General features: G+C 58.9%; 2 protein-coding genes across 3 annotated transcripts; one reads left to right on the forward strand and one right to left on the reverse strand.

Annotated features, from left to right (window-relative positions):
* Nucleotides 1-905: 905 nt before the first annotated feature.
* SLC7A4 (solute carrier family 7 member 4) lies at nucleotides 906-3,637 on the forward strand. Its single transcript, XM_063088096.1, has 4 exons — nucleotides 906-1,887; nucleotides 2,352-2,992; nucleotides 3,250-3,358; nucleotides 3,462-3,637. Exons 1-4 carry the CDS (start codon nucleotides 906-908, stop codon nucleotides 3,635-3,637), a joined length of 1,908 nt encoding a protein of 635 aa, XP_062944166.1.
* Nucleotides 3,638-6,130: 2,493 nt separating this feature from the next.
* On the reverse strand, nucleotides 6,131-14,605 carry P2RX6 (purinergic receptor P2X 6). 2 transcript variants are annotated; one of them, XM_063087007.1, is made up of 12 exons: nucleotides 14,409-14,605; nucleotides 13,580-13,730; nucleotides 12,143-12,214; nucleotides 9,215-9,290; nucleotides 8,949-9,042; nucleotides 8,797-8,877; nucleotides 8,575-8,716; nucleotides 8,376-8,485; nucleotides 6,945-7,038; nucleotides 6,779-6,844; nucleotides 6,530-6,607; nucleotides 6,131-6,415 (listed from the first exon to the last, which is right to left on the reverse strand). In XM_063087007.1, exons 1-12 carry the CDS (start codon nucleotides 14,540-14,542, stop codon nucleotides 6,227-6,229), a joined length of 1,287 nt encoding a protein of 428 aa, XP_062943077.1. In that variant the 5' UTR covers nucleotides 14,543-14,605; the 3' UTR covers nucleotides 6,131-6,226. The 2 variants fall into 2 exon arrangements, with proteins under 2 accessions (XP_062943077.1, XP_062943078.1); XM_063087008.1 differs by having other exon boundaries at nucleotides 6,530-6,622; nucleotides 8,376-8,401; nucleotides 14,409-14,523.
* Nucleotides 14,606-14,802: the final 197 nt, after the last annotated feature.

Consider the following 14,802-nt stretch of genomic DNA (forward strand, 5'->3'; position numbering starts at 1 on the left):
CGTCCTGGGCTGGTCTGTTACCTGGTGGCCTGGCTTCCTCACCTGTGAATGGGTCACAGTGATGGGGCTTCCCGAGAAGAAGGTGAGCTCTGGTCTCGATGAGGTACGGGTAGAGTGGGTTATCTGGGTGTGTGACGGCGGGTGGGGCCCTGGGCTGGATCTGGATCCGGCTCCCGGAGGTGGGGGAGGTGCCCGCGCACAGACGGCGCCGGCGGGCGGGGCGGGCGCAGTTTGCAGAGCAGCGGCGGCGGCGGTGGCGGCGGCGACAGCGACAGCAGGTGGGTCGCAGCGGGTCCTGCGGGGATGGGTTCAGGCCCGAGAGCCTGAGAAGGCTCGGGTGTCTGGGGACAGGGGCACGGCGGAGCTGGCTCCGGGGACGGCGGCGTTGTGTCGGGGCGCGGGGAGGTGCGCGTGGCCTCGGCTTCAGGGCCGAGGGCGCCCCCGCCTCCCCGCGCGATGCGGGGATACCGCAGCCGAGCGGCGGGGGTGAGGGGGTGACCGCCACCGTCTGAAGCCAGGTGGCCGTCTGGGCCACACGTGGAGCCAAAGAGCCGCTCCTGTTCCGGGTCCTGAGGTCCTGGCCCAGCTCCGGGGAAGCCTTGGTTTCACCTTGCGCTTGGATCCCAGACCACTGAGCTGTTCCCAGCGTCTCGCTCTCTGGGGCTGCCCCCTCCCCACCCTCAGGGCCACGGAGCCAGCTGGTACCCAGGTTGGGTTCCACCAGGCTCCCTCTGTTACCCTTGACCCATGCCAGCCCTCCAGCAGGAGGGGACAGAGAGAGGACTGGGTGTGGGTGGTCCAGGAGGGACTGAAGGCTGGCCAGGCCCCGGCTGGGCAGCCTGTCATTGCTCTCTGGCCCTAGTAGGTTCCGGCGGCTGGCTTGGTGCTCCTCTCAGCTGCCTGCCATGGCCCGGGGACTGCCCAGCGCCGCCAGCCTGGCGCGCCTCTGTCAGAAGCTGAACCGGCTAAAGCCTCTGGAGGAGTCCACCATGGAGACCTCGCTGAGGCGCTGCCTGTCCACGCTGGACCTGACCCTGCTGGGGGTTGGGGGCATGGTGGGCTCAGGCCTATTCGTGCTCACAGGCACCGTGGCCAAGGACATGGCTGGCCCTGCAGTGCTCTTGTCCTTTGGCGTGGCCGCTGTGGCCTCCCTGCTGGCGGCCCTATGCTATGCGGAATTTGGGGCGCGTGTGCCCCGCACGGGCTCTGCCTACCTGTTCACCTACGTGTCCATGGGCGAGCTGTGGGCCTTCCTCATCGGCTGGAACGTGGTCCTCGAATACCTCATCGGTGGCGCTGCCGTGGCCCGTGCCTGGAGCAGCTACCTGGACTCCATCTTCAGCCACAGCATCCGCAACTTCACCGAGACTCAGGTGGGTGTCTGGCAGGTGCCCCTGCTGGCCAGCTACCCAGACTTCCTGGCCGCTGGCATCCTCCTCCTGGCCTCCGCCTTTGTCTCCTGCGGAGCCCGCGTCTCCTCCTGGCTCAACCACACATTCTCGGCCATCAGCCTGCTCGTCATCCTCTTCATCATCATCCTGGGCTTCATCCTGGCCCGCCCGCACAACTGGAGTGCTGAGGAGGGTGGCTTTGCACCCTTTGGCTTCTCTGGCATCATGGCTGGCACTGCCACCTGCTTCTATGCCTTTGTGGGCTTCGATGTCATTGCCACCTCCAGCGAGGAGGCCCAGAACCCGCGGCGGGCTGTGCCCATGGCCATTGCCATCGCGCTTGGCCTGGTAGCTAGTGCCTACATCCTCGTCTCCACCGTGCTAACCCTCATGGTGCCCTGGCACAGCCTGGACCCCGACTCAGCGCTCGCCGATGCCTTCTACAGGCGGGGCTACAGCTGGGCTGGCTTCATCGTGGCAGTTGGCTCTATCTGCGGTAAGGGGCCCTTCTGGGCAGGGTGGCAGGGAACACGGGCTCTGGGGCCCTGCCATGAGTCTCCCACAGAACATACCGCCATCTGGGCCTCGTTTTCATTAGTTATATAATGGGCCCAGGAAACACTAATTATTAGAGACCCTCCAGCCAGGCTCGTTAGTAGAGACAACCCCCGACGCCCCCACCACCACATTATACCTAGAATGTCAGTTTTGGGAATGTGCTTACAGGTCCTTTCCTGGGAAGATGGACTCAGCTCTTATCAGATTCTCCAATGGGCCTGTGACCTAAACCAGAGTGTCCCATTCGACTGACAATCCAGCACCCCCCACACACTCATGCTCACTCTGAGAGTCCAGATAATCATTCCCATGTTCCCAAGGGGCCCCTGGTTCCCTGCCCCCAGCAGAGGACCCTGGTGGGCTTCTCTACCATGCTGACCATTTCCCCATCCTCTGCTGCAGCCATGAACACCGTCCTGCTCAGCAACCTCTTCTCTCTGCCACGCATTGTCTATGCCATGGCTGCCGACGGGCTCTTCTTCCAGGTGTTTGCCCGTGTTCACCCCCGAACACAGGTGCCTGTGGTGGGCATCCTGGTGTTTGGGGTCCTCATGGCTCTCCTGTCACTGCTGCTGGACCTCGAGGCACTGGTCCAGTTCCTGTCTATTGGCACGTTGCTGGCCTACACCTTTGTGGCCGCCAGCATCATTGTGCTGCGCTTCCAGAAGGCTTCTCCACCCAGCTCCCCAGGCCCGGCCAGCCCTGGCCCCATAGACAAGGGACACAACTCCTTCTCAGACCACCTACAGCTGGTGGGTGCTGCGCAGGCCTCAGTCCCCGAGCCTGGGCAGCTGCGACCAGCACTGATGCCCTACCTGGGCTTCCTGGGTGGGTGCAGCCCTGGGGCTGCCGTGGCATGGGCGCTCGGCATCCTGGTGGCCTCGGCTATCATCCTGGGCTGTGTGCTGGTCTTCGGGGACTCAGCCCTGCACCTTCCCCGATGGGGCTACATCCTGCTGCTCCTGCTCAGCAGTGTCGTGTTTCTGCTCAGCCTCCTGATCCTGGGGGCTCACCAGCAGCAGCACCGGCAAGACACTTTCCAGGTACCTCCCCAGCCAACACCTGCTTGCTCACAGCCCAGCCGGCTCCCTTTGCCCTTTCCTTCTCTGCCATCCCAGTATGAACAAGGGCTTATGGGACTGGCGAGGCCAGAACATCTATCCCCCTCTCTCTCTGCATGGAGAGGGAACATACGTCTCCAAAATGTCCAGAGAAAGAGAAAGGCTGTGTGACTTCCCATGAAATCAGGCCCTGGGCCACAGATCTTTCCTGCAGTCCAGCCCCGGCCTTGCCCCCTCAGATCCCCATGGTGCCCTTGACTCCAGCCCTGAGCATCCTCCTCAACATCTGCCTCATGCTGAAGCTGAGCTACCTGACCTGGCTGCGCTTCTCCATCTGGCTGCTGATCGGTGAGTGGGGACCAGGCTGGGACCTCGAGTGCACTGCAGGAGGAGGGCAAGGAGGGCAAGCAGGGCTGGGACCTGCCCCTCAGGTTTCGTGCCACTCCTGCAGGTCTTGCCGTGTATTTTGGCTATGGCATCTGGCACAGCAAGGAGAACCAGCGGGAGCCACCGGGGCTGACCACCACACGCTATGTGGTGTTTCCCAGTGGCAGCCTGGAGGAGACGGTGCAGGCCGTGCAGCCCCCCAGCCAGGCACCAGCCCAGGAGCCCGGCAGCATGGAGTAGCTGGCTAGTATGTGAGGCTGGCCGGGAGCCCCTTCTATCCAGGGCAGCTTGGACTTACAGGCCTATTCAGGTCAGGGGGTCCTCAGGATGTCAGGAGCTTAGCCGAGGTGCTGAACTTCAGGTCTTCAGGGAGTGGGTGGTAGCCCCACGCCTTCCTGTTTATAACCAACTCCAGCTGCCTGGGCAGGTGGGGTGGGGCAGGCAGGGAAGAGGCCCACAACCCCAGGGGTTTATAATAATAACTGGTTGGACAGCCATGTGGCCTGCTGCTGTGTTCACTGTGGCATTCTTTGTGGAACTGAGTCCTCACCTGCTCCCTGGGAACCAAGAGATTGTTCCCAACCCCCAGCAAAGACACAGAAACTCTGCAAAGGGGAGGTGCCAGCTCTGGGACCACGCTGAGTGAGGGACACAGCCAGGTCTGCGTCCAGGCATCCTCCTCTCAGGCCGGTGCCCTTTGCCCAGATCAGAGGGGAGCTACACACACCCCTACACACACCAGGCATGGAGGGGTCCATGACAGGAGTGGGGTCAGGTGCCCCATGGGCCCCTTACATGTCCCCTTGGGGACAGATCAGGGAGCAGAGCCTGGGCCCCAACGAGGCCTCCTAGAAAGGACAGTGGGGTTCCAGGGTCCCTTTGGCTTCCCAGGGTTCCCAGAAAGCATGGCATGTGCCTGAGGCGTGCCCAGGGACGTAGAGGCACATTCGCACAGGGGCACATGCACCCCTCAGGCACGTGGCCGCATGGCCCACACAACTACACTGGGGTGCACACCGTGTGCGGGCTGAGCTGACGCTGTTCCACGCTCAGGCCAGGCCGCAGCGCACACTTGTCTCTATGCTCACTCTTCAAGGCTTTGAGATAAAGGCTCTGCATGGCACGCACATGTATCCACACGCACGTGTATGGGTGCACAAGTGCCTGGGCCTGCTCCGTCTACCTTCCAGCTCACCTGGTGGCTGTGGGGCTCCAGTCTGGGAGGCAAGAGGATCCTCAGAAAAAACACAGACCACTCTGCACCCCCACTGGTCTCCCCATGTCCATGCTATGTCCACCGTAGACACCGCCCCACTTCCCATTCCTGCGTGTAAGGACCACACAGGAAACTGCTGGCTTTGGCAGGATTTACTCCTCCACTTTCTTCACACGTGACATCAGCTTTCCTTGGGCCTCAGGACAACCAGGTACTCATGACCCACCTCCAATAACCAGGCCTCATGGGTCATGCTCTCCCACCCTAGCCCACCTCCTCATGGACACCACTCTGGGGATTGAGAGGAGGCAGGGACCCTAAGGGCTTTGCTGGGTGCCAGATGATGCTAGCCCAGCCTCCGCCCCAGCCTTGGCCCTCCCCAGCACGCCACTGCTCACCAGGGACCCATGATTGGAAGCAGCCCCTCGCCTCTCTGGGGTGGGTAATCCCAAATCCCAAATCCCTGCTTCTGCAGCCCCTGTCCCTCCCATCCTGACGGTGGGCCCCGGGCACGGGAACTTCTCCATAAGGTAGGACTCAGGCTCCACAGGAGGATTCCAGAGCCAGAACATGGCCAGCCTGCTGGGGACCTAAGTGTCCTTTTTTAGAGACATTCCTTCCAGCCACTGTGCATCTCCTGGGGTCAAGTCAGGGCCTCCTGTGTGCAGATGCCTCAGGCTGAGGGGGTTGAGGGGAGTGGCAGCTGCCCAGACAGGTGCCCAGGTGTGACTTGGATGTAGTGAATTCTTGGATGTATCCTCTCCAGCCACAGGGCTCCCAGGAAGCCAGGTGAGCAGGTGCCAAGGGGTTGGGCTGGGGGTCACCAAGGAGGTATATGGAAGGTCCCAAAGGACCCAGTGACCACGAACTTAGCCCTGCCACCCTCTCCTCCCCGTCCCAGACTTCTGTAGCCCAAAGGCTGCCACCGAATAGTGACCGGTGCTCATAAGCTGAGCAGGTATGGGCCCAAGAGGTACGTGTGTCCTTGCCTGGGGTCCTAGGGATTTGAACCATCTGCCTGCTCCACCCCCCACTGCACAGATGAGGACCTGCCCCAGGCCACACAGTGCCAGAGCAGCTGAGGCAGCCCCTCCTGTCAGGCCTCTTTCTGCCATGTCTTTGGCTCTGGCTGCACAGCCCCCACTGCAGGGCAGCTGAGAGAGTGGAGCCTCTACTCATGATGGGGGTGTGGGCTGGGGGAGGAGGGCCGGGAGCCAAGCAGGGCTAGCACCCGCCACTGCCAGCAGGAGGGTCTGTGCTGATGGCTGGTGAGCAGACCTCTGCTGGGAACACTGGGGACAGAGCCTGGGAGAGACACCTCCAGACCCAGAAGCAGCAGGAGCGCCACTGGACAGCGGGCTCTCCCCATCTCCACGGCTAATGCTCCACTACACGTCTCTAAAAAATCTGGTTCCTGTGGCTCCCCAAGCAGCACCCTGCTGTGGTTGGGGTCAGGAGAGATAGTCTGCCTGAGAGTTTGAAGGTGGAATTCTCTTCCCTGCCCCCTGCCCTGGTTCTGCTGAGGCTTCATCCTTGAGATCCCCAAGGCAGGAGTTCCACCCTTCCCAGCCCCCAACCCCCAACCAGCATGGAGCAGGGAACAGCTACAGGCCTCAGGAATGGGCTGGTGAGTGGGTGCCAGAGCCTGGACGGGGCCACCCTGGTGTCGGTGTCTGGCTGTCTGCAGCAGCGGCTGTTGCGGGGGAACTAGACCCCATCTGAGGCACCTGGGCAGCCCGGCTTGGGAGTGTGAAAGCCAGCCCGTTCCACACAGAGTTGGCGGTTGCCTTTGGGGCCTTTGCCTGCAGAAGGGGAAAGCAGGTCAGGGATCTAGCCAACATCCCCAAAGTGTGGTAGAACCCAGCATCTAGGTGGAGCAGACTCAGCTCCAGGACCCCGGCTGGCCTGTAGCTCACCTCCTCATACTTCGTCCTCCAGTAGAAATGGGCTTCTCTGTCCACGTACAGCAGCAGCAGGTCACAGAGGAAGGTGACCTGGCAGAGGCAGGGCTGGCCCATGTCCCAACCCTCCAACCTGCCCTCCTGCCACCTCCCCAACCCTCATCCTGGGACTCAACATGCAGGCACAGGGGGCTCGGGCACACACTCAGGCAGTCCCAGGCAGGCGCTGGCTGCAGCCAGGCGGAGCCTGTGCTGGTCACTCACCATGCCCAGCCATGCTGCACCAGTGCCCAGTGTGATGGCCGTGGGGATGAGCCCAAACTTCCCTGCCTGAAGAGACCTGGGCTGAGCTTCTTGGGCCATGACTGTCGCCCATGGCTCCTCCAGCCCCTGTCTGTCTGCCCCTAACCATCCCCCACCCAACCCCTACCTGCCCAGTGACAAGGATGTCGAAGCGGATTCCATAGAGCTTGAGCAGACTTCGGGCCGCCACATCTGGGGCCTCCCACCAGTGAGTGGCTGTCCTGGAGGCAGGAGAGAGGGCTCTGGTGGCCTGCTCTGCCCCCTCCGGCCTTTCTTATCCATTAACTACATAAACCCTCAGCCCAAGCCTGACGCCTAGGTCTCAGCCCTGTGTAGTTGTTCCCTGCCTGCTGAGGGGACAAGGGGACAGAAGGGTCCCTAAACAGATACCAACAGTGGGGGATCGGAAGGGGTGGTTGGAGGGCCAGTCCCAGGGCTGTGAGAGTGCAGAGGTGGGAAGTCATTCTCCCCTGGGCATTGGGGTAGGTTTCCTGGAGGGCAACATTCAGGCTGGGACTGGAAGAATGTGCACGCAGGAGGTTTTCCAGGAGAGGGCCTGTGACAGCCCGGAGGTGGGGAAGCAGGATGTGGCTGGCAGCCAGTCCCACATGGTTGCCGAGCGCTGGGAAGGTCAGGCAAGGCAGACCAGGCAGAGTGCAGCAAGCTGTGTCGTGGGGCATCACCTGGTGGCCGTGCGTGCACACACGTGTGTCCACATGCATGACTAGGTGACATGAGTGGCAAAAGGATCCTTAGGGGGGGCTTCTGCTTAGGAGACTCAAAGACATAGCAATACATGCAATTTAAGGACCTTGAGTGCTTCCTGATTAGAAAAGACAAAGATTTAGTACCATTATTGGCATAGTTGGGGAAATTAAATATAGATTTATCCTGCCAGTGTTCAATTTCTGGGATGTGACAATGGGATGGTGAGCATGTGAGGAAGGTGCTCGCTGTTGGGACAGCGTTGAGCAGGGTGAGTATGTGAATGTCTGCTGCTCACTTTCAAACAGTTCTGTATGAAATCTATCTAAATATATCCAGCTCACTCTAGACTGGGAGAGAGAAAGCAAATGTGGACAAATGGTAAAAAAAAAAACCAAAAAACTGGTGAACCCAGATGAAGGGTATATACGGGTGTTCATGGTACTACTAATCTTTGAAATTTTCTATAGATTTTTGAAGTTTTAGATAAAACCTAAAAGGGTTAAGGGGAAGTAAAAATGAAAGGCCTCTGTGCTGTGGAGGGGAGATGCTGCAGGCAGGGTGGAGTAGAGGGGGCTGTGCCAGGGACTGGACGTGAGGGGTCCGAGCTGGGCGGAGAGTGGGGTCAGATGGCATGGAGGGCTCAGGGCTCAGGGGAAGGCCGGATATAGCCCATGCTCAGCCTGGGGTTGAGAACACTCCCTCTTCTGCCTAGGACTCCCTGTGCACACACAGTGGAGCATCCAGAGGGCTGGGCCTGGAATGGTCTGTTCTGGCCCCCACAAGAAGACAGGAGGAGGGGGACACTGGCCAAGGAGCAGCAGGCTGACAGTGGGGACAGTAGGGGCCGCACCTGAAGTTGTAGCTCCTCTCCTGCAGCTGGAAGGAGTAATGGGGCCAGCAATCAGAGTCCCCGGCGTCCAGGTCACAGTCCCAGTGGACACTGATGCCCACAGAGCCACCCTACACACAGCACATCACTGCTCCACCAGTGGGTGGGCCCAGGACCCTCTCCCCAAGTGCTCCAGGAACCCTGCCCCCCGAGGACCCACCAGCAATGCCAGGTCCTTAAAGTCCCCTCCTGCCTCAGCCACAATGTCCCCGATGCGAAACACAGGGCAGTAGGGGCTGGAGCGTGGATCATGGTGGCAGCCCTTGAAATAGGTGGCATCCCACGTCTCCAAGGCATTGGACCTGGGAAGGGCCGGGGCAGGGGTCAGACAAGGCAGGGGATATGGAGGATCTGGGGCCAGCCAGGACCTGCCTGGGCTTACTTGGAGAAGTTGAACTTGCTGAAGGTGACAGTGTTTTTGATGAACAGCGTGAAGTTCTCGGCCTGGACCAGCAGAGGCCTCCTGGGGGTGGAGGGGAGATGAGGGACTGAGCCAGACCTGGGGCCCTGCACTGGGGGTGGGGGGAGACTTACGTGGGCACAGCGCCGCTCTCCACGGGGCACCAGCCCTGGATCTCACAGGTCCTGTGGGTCTTGTTGAACACCACACACAGGCCTGTTTTTATGCCTTGAAAACGCAAAGTGAATTCCAGGCCCTTAAATCTCTGCAGGGCCTGGGGAGGGCTTGGGGCAGGGAGTTACCGGCAGAACAGAGAGATGCAGGGTCAGAGGCACCCCCCAGGGTTCCAGCCCAGCTTCCCGCCCTGCCAGAGGCACTGGAAGACACAGCCCACAGTTACCATGGCTGTGCGTCCCCGCCTCCCCTTCAGGGCAGTCCTCGTCTTCCCAGCAGTTAGCCAGTGGGACAGAGGGGTGCTGAAGTGGTGAGAAAGCAGAGTTACCAAGTGCCTAAGGAGTGTCTGCCCCCAACCCCTGTGACCCAGTCCTGTAGTCTGCAAAGACATGCCCCTCCCAATTTACTCCCCCCCCCCCCCCCGGGTAGCCTGAGGTTGGGGGCACATGGGAATGTGAATAAAATGAAACGGTTAGAGGTGGGAGAGCCAGCAGCCCCCTGGCCAGATGGGGGTGTGGGTGTTGTATCCCAAAGACAGAGGGAGAGCCCCTCCCTCCCGACAGCTCCGTCCCTGGTGAGGGCAGAAGTGACTCATTGAGGTCCAGCTCCTCTGGTCCAATTTGGACAACAGAAGAGGGAAGGTGAAGGGATCCTGGGAATGGTATGTTCTTGACGCTCAGTGTGCCAGGGTGGAGGTGCAGGGCATGGCTGACAAAGAGCAGGACCCTAAAGTCACAGGGAAGTAGGACCCTACACACTTGCTGAGGGATCACTGACTATCCCTTTCCTGCTTGCTTTTCTGTAAAACAGGGACATGAATGCCTGCACGGTCACAGAGTATAGGGATCAGCCAGGAGGGGAAGGTGGGCGAGCTTTCTGTGGGATGCCAGAGCCCGCAGAGGAAGGCACCATTGTGTGTCAGGCACTCTCATAGACATGGTTCTGCCTGGGGCACTCGGCTCTGGGGCAGCAAGAGAAACACAGTGTCAGGGCGGTAGGAAGGGCTGAGGGACTCTGAGAAGCCAGAAAGAGATGGTGGGACTTTGTGGGGAATGGAACTGTGATAAGTGGGCAGAGGACAGAGGAGCCTGGCCTGCTCCTCTATCTCTACCTGTGTCCTGAGTCTACCCCTCCTCTCTACCCTAGTTGGGCCACCATCTCCAGTTGGACCTCACAGTGACCACCAGGGGACCCCCACCTCTGCCTCTGCCTTCATCCACCTCCACCCAGCAGCCCCAGTGGTCGATCCCAATGCACATGACATTGAGCACTTCTCTCCTGAGCCCATCTGTGGCTCCCTTCTGCTCCTGTGATCAAGTGCAGCTCCTTAGCAGGCTTTACAGGGCCCGAGGTCTGGAGCTATGCCCTGTCCACCCCAGTCTAAATCTACACTCCAACCCCATTTGGCAGCAGGTAACCCCAGAGGCGTCTCATCTCACACAGCTTGGGGCCTCTGTCCACACAGCACCCTCTGCCTGGACGTCCTACTCTAACCAAATCTACCCACTTGCCAGCTTTTCCTCACCCTTTAAAATACTGCTCAAGCGCCTCCCTGGTTCTCCCACCTGCAGCCTCTGCCCCCATCATAGGACCTGCCACCTTGGCTGAGCTATCTGTGCGCTGGTCCTTGAGACACAGGGGTGGACTTTTGCAAGCCCAGTACAAGGCCTGGCCTGGGGGGAGGCTCGGCAGGTGTTTGCGGAGCACAGTGCACTTGCTGGGAGGGACCAGACAACCAGGATCCCAAGAGGAGATGGCAGCAATCTGGTTATTCTCAGGAAGCCAGATTGTCAGATCTGATGAATCACTACCCAGCGCTGGCAGTTTCATGGGAAGAACCAGAAGCCCAGACACGGGCAAAGAGGAATCATATGGATTCCAGAAAACATAGACCCATGGCCCCAACAAAATTTCAGAACAGTCTACAAACTGACCACTAAACAGACATCTGAGCAGTTAGAAAGGGAGGGACATTGTGTGGGTTCGTCAACGGTAAGCACATCATTAGTGCACATATCTCCTCTCCTTCCTGGATAGGGATTAAACCACAGACATGTGACGTCCCTAGTGACTATGGTGGGACCAACCCCCAAGACTCAGGGGACAGATGACTGCACAGTTACTCTCCAGCCCAACAAGTGATTAAATGTTGAACTTGACTAAAGGAAGATGTCCAGGGCTGGCCAGTTAGCTCGTTTGGTTAGAGCACAGGGCTGCTAACACCAAGGTCAAAGGTTTGGATCCCCTTAACAGCCAGCCACAAAAAAAAAAAAAAAAAAAAAAAGGTTAAAATTTGTCTGTTCAACTGCCAAAAAGAAAAAAAATTGAAAGAAAGATGTCACCGTGGAGGTAGGCTTCTAGGACTATGTCCTGGGTTACCAACTAGTCAAACAAAATCCACAGCTGGGGAGAATGAGCGAGCTTTGTGACAGATGCTGGATCCCTGGGGACATCCCCAAGCAAAGAGAAAGGGTAAAATTTCAGGGGGAGAATCTGCATTTCTGGATGAGAAATGGACAATAACAGGGTGCGGGACCCTGGCTTGACCATGGTTGCAGTGAAAAATACCCAGGAATCATACCGAGGGAAAAATACCCAGGGTTCAGGGATCATAAGGGACTCTGAACTTGGCATGAGCAGAAGGGTATGGTGTTTGTCCACAAAAAAGGAAATTGCTTTGGGACACATTAATAGAGGCTGATCACAGAGAAGGGGGGTGATTTTCCAGCTTGATTCTTGCTATTAGAGCCCATCTGAGCATGTGCCCAGCTCTGAGTATCACAATAACAACCTGGAGAGTACCCAGAGGCAGAACCAAAATGGGAAAGGGTCTGGGCACCTCATGGGAACTGCCACTGCTCAGAAGTCCAGGTCCTGTCACCCACCCAAGAGGCTGGGAGGACTTGGGCAGGTGACTCAACCTTGCTGAGCCTCAGTCTTCTCATCATAAATGAGAATCACAGTAATTCCTACCAGCAGGGTATATTTGAACACTAAATGAAATATTTGCAGAAAGATTTGGCTGTCTGCCTGGGAAACACCAAGCACATACTGGGCCTTCAGACACCTGGGAAGGAGAAGCGGGAACATGGATGGTGACCCAGGGCTGGTGGAGGAACTAGGGACCCCATGTGAGGCTCCTAGACAAACTTACCTCTGGGCATCTGCCCTGAACTTGGGCTGGCGTCACAAGGAAATTGGTCACCAAGAAGAACACGTTCTCTCCCTAGGAGGCAAGTCTCAAGGTTGGCCCCTGCTGGGTTTTCTCCCCCGGAGAGGCCAAAAGCTGGCAGCCTGGTTTGTGAGGGAAGGAGCCTAGGCCTCACTTAGTCACCAGCCCCCAGGAAAACGCCTCCAGTGAGGCAGGTTGAAGCAGAAATGGGAGGCTGGCTGGGTTTCTGGCAGGAAACCCAGGAGCCCATGCCCGTGTCCACCTCTTTGAGACAGTTTATTTTGTACGTTCACTCTCAGAATTTTCCAAGAGCCTCCTACTTCTAGGCACTGAAAATCCAGAGCTGAGTTGGACCGGGCACCTGGCCAGGCTAGAGGAGGGGACCCCGCATCACAGGCACAGCAGCACTACACAGCGGGGACCCAGGGACAGATGGGAAGCTCTGCCTGGGGTCAAAGGGTGGCTGGCACCCCAGTGCTGTTCATGAGAGCACTGTGCATTTGGGGAAGGTATGCCCAGGAAGGGAAGGCAGGGGCTGAGCAAAGGGCAGTGGGGTGTGGCAGCAGTTAAGATATGGAGGGACGTGATGGCCACCACACGGCAGAGGAGCCTTCCAAGGGTAGAAAGAGACTGGCAGGCTCTCATGATGTTAAGTGTAAAAGCTCCCCCTGGCTGCTGGCAGTGATGTGCACCTGGTGGCAGAGAGTGGGCAAGAGGGGAGTGAGGGGGTCACTGGGAGACCACAGCTTCATCCAGGCATAGCTTGGGCAGTGGTAAGCAAGATTGGGAGGGACAGGAAGGTGTCGAGACTGAGCCCCAGGTCCAAATTTGGCACTGGTGGATGTCACAGTCTTCACTGAATGAAGAGAGGCCATGCCAGGAGAGGGAAATGATTTCTCTTTGGACATGGTGGGAGGCAGCTGCGCTCAGGCAGGTAGTCACTGGTGCTACAATTTGGGCATCAGGGGAACAGAGATGGAAATTGAGGCTGCGGATGAGCTGCATGGAAGGAAAAGGGAAATGCAACCTGAGAGGGCAGAGAAGGATCACCTGACAGGGGTGCCCCAGGTCAGGGAGGGGACCTGGGGAAGCTCAGGCCTTAGCCCCCCACACCCCTGCTACCTCGCCCTCATGCTCAAGCCTTGAATCTCAGACACTGCACTCTTTTCCAGATGCAGCTTTTGTAAATGCAGTTCTTCTGGCCTGGCTTCCCGACCATCCCTTCATCCTCCTGGAAACCTACACATGCCTGCAAGCTGTGCCCAGGTGCTGCGCCTCTGTGAGGCCCTCCCCGCCCTTCCAGCCATCCTCTGGCATCCCATGCCTCTCCTTAGACACACTCTCTGCAAGGGTGCTGTCTGAGCTGTCAGCAAGAGAAGGACTCAGGCCCCCAGCAGCAGCACCAGGGCACCCACCCACCTGCGGTGGCTTCACGAAGTCAGCCACATCCCACAGCCGGTTCCCAAGCTCCTTGATCTGAGTCACAGAAACCCCTTTGAGTTTGGTGATGATGGAAATCTGGGGATCCAGGTCTCGCTCCTGGTAGCCTTTGTTGATGAGAAGGGCCCACCTAGGGAGGAGGTGATGGGCAGTGTGGTGTGTCCTCAGCACGCAGTGAGCAGTGGCAGAGCTGGGCCTGACAGCTCTCTCTCCACACACCCTAAGGGCTCCCAGTCCAGTGCCAAGGACCCCTGCCTCCTCTCCAGCCTCACCTCCCGCCACAGATCTCCTGAACAGGCCAGGAGCTCCGGCCATGCATTGTAGAGTCAGTGTCCTCAGAGAGAGATGCCCGTCACCACCACCTTCCTCAGCTAACAATCTCCCCTTGGCTAGGCCCAGCTCCCTCCTTAAAGACTCCCCTGACCCCCAGTTAGAACTTGTGGTCTCTCTGCGGGACCTTAGTGCACCAGCTCTCACAGACATCAGGTACCACCTTCTGCCCCTCCAGGGCATCTCCTACGCAGGGGTGGGGCCTACCCTACTCTGTGTCCCAAGCCCAACATGGGGGGGGGGGGGGACAATGCTCTGGAAAGGTGGTCACTTAGGACAGAATCACACAGCTTGTTTTTATATCCACTGGCATCTGAACAGATGGAGATCCCTCCTTCTGCCTACCGCTACATTGTTCCAAACTGCCACCTCCACCCCCACCAGCCCAACCCCTAAAGAGCCAAACCCGCAACCCTCAGCCCAGCGGGACCAACCATGATTCCTCCAGCCAACATGACCAAGAGCTTTTCTCTCTTACCCCACGACATAGGCCACGACCCCGAGCTGTAGCATCCTCTGCAGGATGCCCACCCGCCAGTTCCTGGTCATCACATACTTCTCCGTCTTGTAATCCAGAAGCCCCCAGCCTGCTGAGGCCCCTGGGGAGCCCATGCTCCCAGCTCCTGCTGGCTGCGAGGGCGCATGAGTCAGCACAGCAGCTGCAGCCACAGCCGAACAGGAGGCAAAGCGGGCGCCCAACCAGGTCAGGCCAGCTGCTATTAAAGGGACACTTCCACCTGGGCAGGATCCAGCCTCTACCCCGCAGCCCTCAGTCCCATGCCCCAGCTACCCAGGGGCCTTCTCCAGAGTCCCTCACAGAGAGGAGCAGCCCTGTCCCTGCTTTCTGGCCTAACTTCCTTGGGAGCAGAGGG

This window comes from Cynocephalus volans, chromosome 2, assembly GCF_027409185.1.
Source record: "Cynocephalus volans isolate mCynVol1 chromosome 2, mCynVol1.pri, whole genome shotgun sequence".
Classification (NCBI taxonomy): Eukaryota; Metazoa; Chordata; class Mammalia; order Dermoptera; family Cynocephalidae; genus Cynocephalus; species Cynocephalus volans.